Source organism: Quercus robur, chromosome 1 (assembly GCF_932294415.1).
Source record: "Quercus robur chromosome 1, dhQueRobu3.1, whole genome shotgun sequence".
Taxonomy (NCBI): Eukaryota; Viridiplantae; Streptophyta; class Magnoliopsida; order Fagales; family Fagaceae; genus Quercus; species Quercus robur.
In genome coordinates, this window is record NC_065534.1 from 26,177,742 (window position 1) to 26,179,949 (window position 2,208).

The window sequence follows — 2,208 nt, forward strand, 5'->3', positions numbered from 1 at the left end:
TTTGCTTCACTTAGAACAACCCAAAATTATTACTATTTCTTTATCATCATTGTTATTTATTTATTGATATTATTACTGTCTGTTCTTTTATTGAAAAGCACACCCAAAATTATTAATTAGACCCACACGGTTTTCAACTTTAGCATAGGAAACTAAGGAAAGCACTAATAAATAATAATAATTAAATTTCAACCCATCAAAATCTTACCTACCTTTTTTTTTTCTGTTTTTTAATGACTTTCTTTGTATTCGATTCCCTTTTTGGGGGCTTGCATAGGCCATGCATCTTTCTTTCTTTCCCTCTTTTTTTTTTTAATTTTTTTCGTAAATAAAAAAATCGTGACCATAATTTAGTCAAAGGAGGAGTTTAACATTTAATCATTCATTATTAAGGTTAGTTTTACAAATTAATTGTAATATCAATTTGTCTTATTAGAGACAGAACCGCCCTGTCACTAATAGTTGAATATGCTTAGCATAATAATCATATTGTCCCCATAGTAGCTAGCTGTCAAACACAAAGATTTTCGTCCGAAATATTGGAATATCCCTAATAAACTTTCCTAATAAAAAATTACAAACTATAATACGTTGCTAGTTTTTTTTCATTAATAAATGTGATGGATCCGCCTACCACACTCTTTCTCCAATTTTCTAGAAGAGTAGCAATCCTATTTGTATTTTTCCTCAGCCTCCAATGCTCTATAAATATGTGTCCCATGCATATATGATATAGCATAACCAACTACGTCAATAACGCTAGCTAGAAGCCTTCCCCAGTTGCTACTAGCTAGCTAGCTAACCTTACTTTCCTCACTACATGGGAATCAACCACAAGGAGATCATGCCGGAACAAGATGAGGAGGGCATATCAACGGTTCCAGAGCCCCAAACATGGAACAAGAAGACAGTCAAAATGCTTTACAAGGCCTTGGCACATGGTCACACTGAGACCATTGCTAGGTTAGTGGCTGCTGACCTTGAGTATTGGTACCATGGACCTCCACCATGCCAACACATGATGAAGATACTCACTGGGGAGTCGAGGCACACCGAGTTCAAGTTTAAACCTCGGAGCATCATGGCAATTGGCGATCGTGTGATCACGGAAGGATGGGATGGATTCAAGACCTATTGGGTGCACGTTTGGACCCTTAATAAAGAAGGGGTGATTATTCAATTTCGTGAGTATTTCAACACATGGCTCACCGTGTTACTTAGGGCTTCGGAGACCAGAGATGAGTTTCCGGTGTGGCAAAGTGACCCTTGGGAGCGTTTGCACCGATCCTTGCCGGATCTTGTACTGGCTATCTGAGGTTAAGGTTCTAGCTAGGGGCGGGATATTTGCACAAAGCCAGATGTTCATGTGTTTGACAAGCATGTTGAACGATTAAAATATGAAATGTAATGAATGATATAGATATATATACCTTGTTAAACTTGCATTCAATGAAATGAAAGGCTACGTTACAAGGTTTTGGACCCTAATTTATTTATTTTACTAAAAAAAAGGTGTTGGACTAGTAAGTTCACTACAGAATGCCAAAAAATAAGTATAAGCTTACGAATTACGATATTCATGGATGCAAAAGGATATATCTATCATTTCCTATATGCGGATATGCCGTTCTCTCCTAGGAAGATAATCACTGCATGCAATGGATCGAATATGTGCCAAAAATCCAATGATGATATTAATTACACTTTAAGATTGGTAAATATTTTTCCTTCAAAAGAATAGAAAAAAAGATTGGTAAATATTTAATCGGAATGTATCCATTTTAAAGAAATAGAGAATATCCTTTTTCTCCCAAGAGATATTTTTTAACCATAAAAAAAAACAATTCAACTGTGGATGAACATAGATCAAGTCGTTCTAAACTTTAGTTTGGAGCTTATTAAATTCATTTACCCGAAGTTGAGGTAAAATGTCACTTGCATCATATCAATAAGAGAAATGATATATCCAAAACATTTTTACAATAAATCATAAATGGCAGGTTGTTATGGATTGTTATTGTTGGGGCAAAAAAGTAATCTTAATGTTAGGTTCAAATTTGAACCAATAGCAACTATCCACCTGTGATTTGTTGTAAAAATATTGTGGACGTATCATCTCTCTATCAATAATTCAATAATTAAGTTACTTCTCATGGCTCGATAGAAACTTACCCGAGGGTTTAATTTGTCAGCTAGCAAACTGCAATC

The 2,208-nt window shown here is 35.1% G+C and overlaps 1 protein-coding gene across 1 annotated transcript; it reads left to right on the forward strand.

Annotated features, from left to right (window-relative positions):
* The first annotated feature begins 724 nt into the window (after nt 1-724).
* On the forward strand, nt 725-1,474 carry LOC126713915 (senescence associated gene 20-like). Its single transcript, XM_050413876.1, has one exon. The coding sequence runs from the start codon at nt 821-823 to the stop codon at nt 1,313-1,315; it is 495 nt and encodes a 164-aa protein (XP_050269833.1). The 5' UTR covers nt 725-820; the 3' UTR covers nt 1,316-1,474.
* The last annotated feature ends 734 nt before the right edge of the window (nt 1,475-2,208 follow it).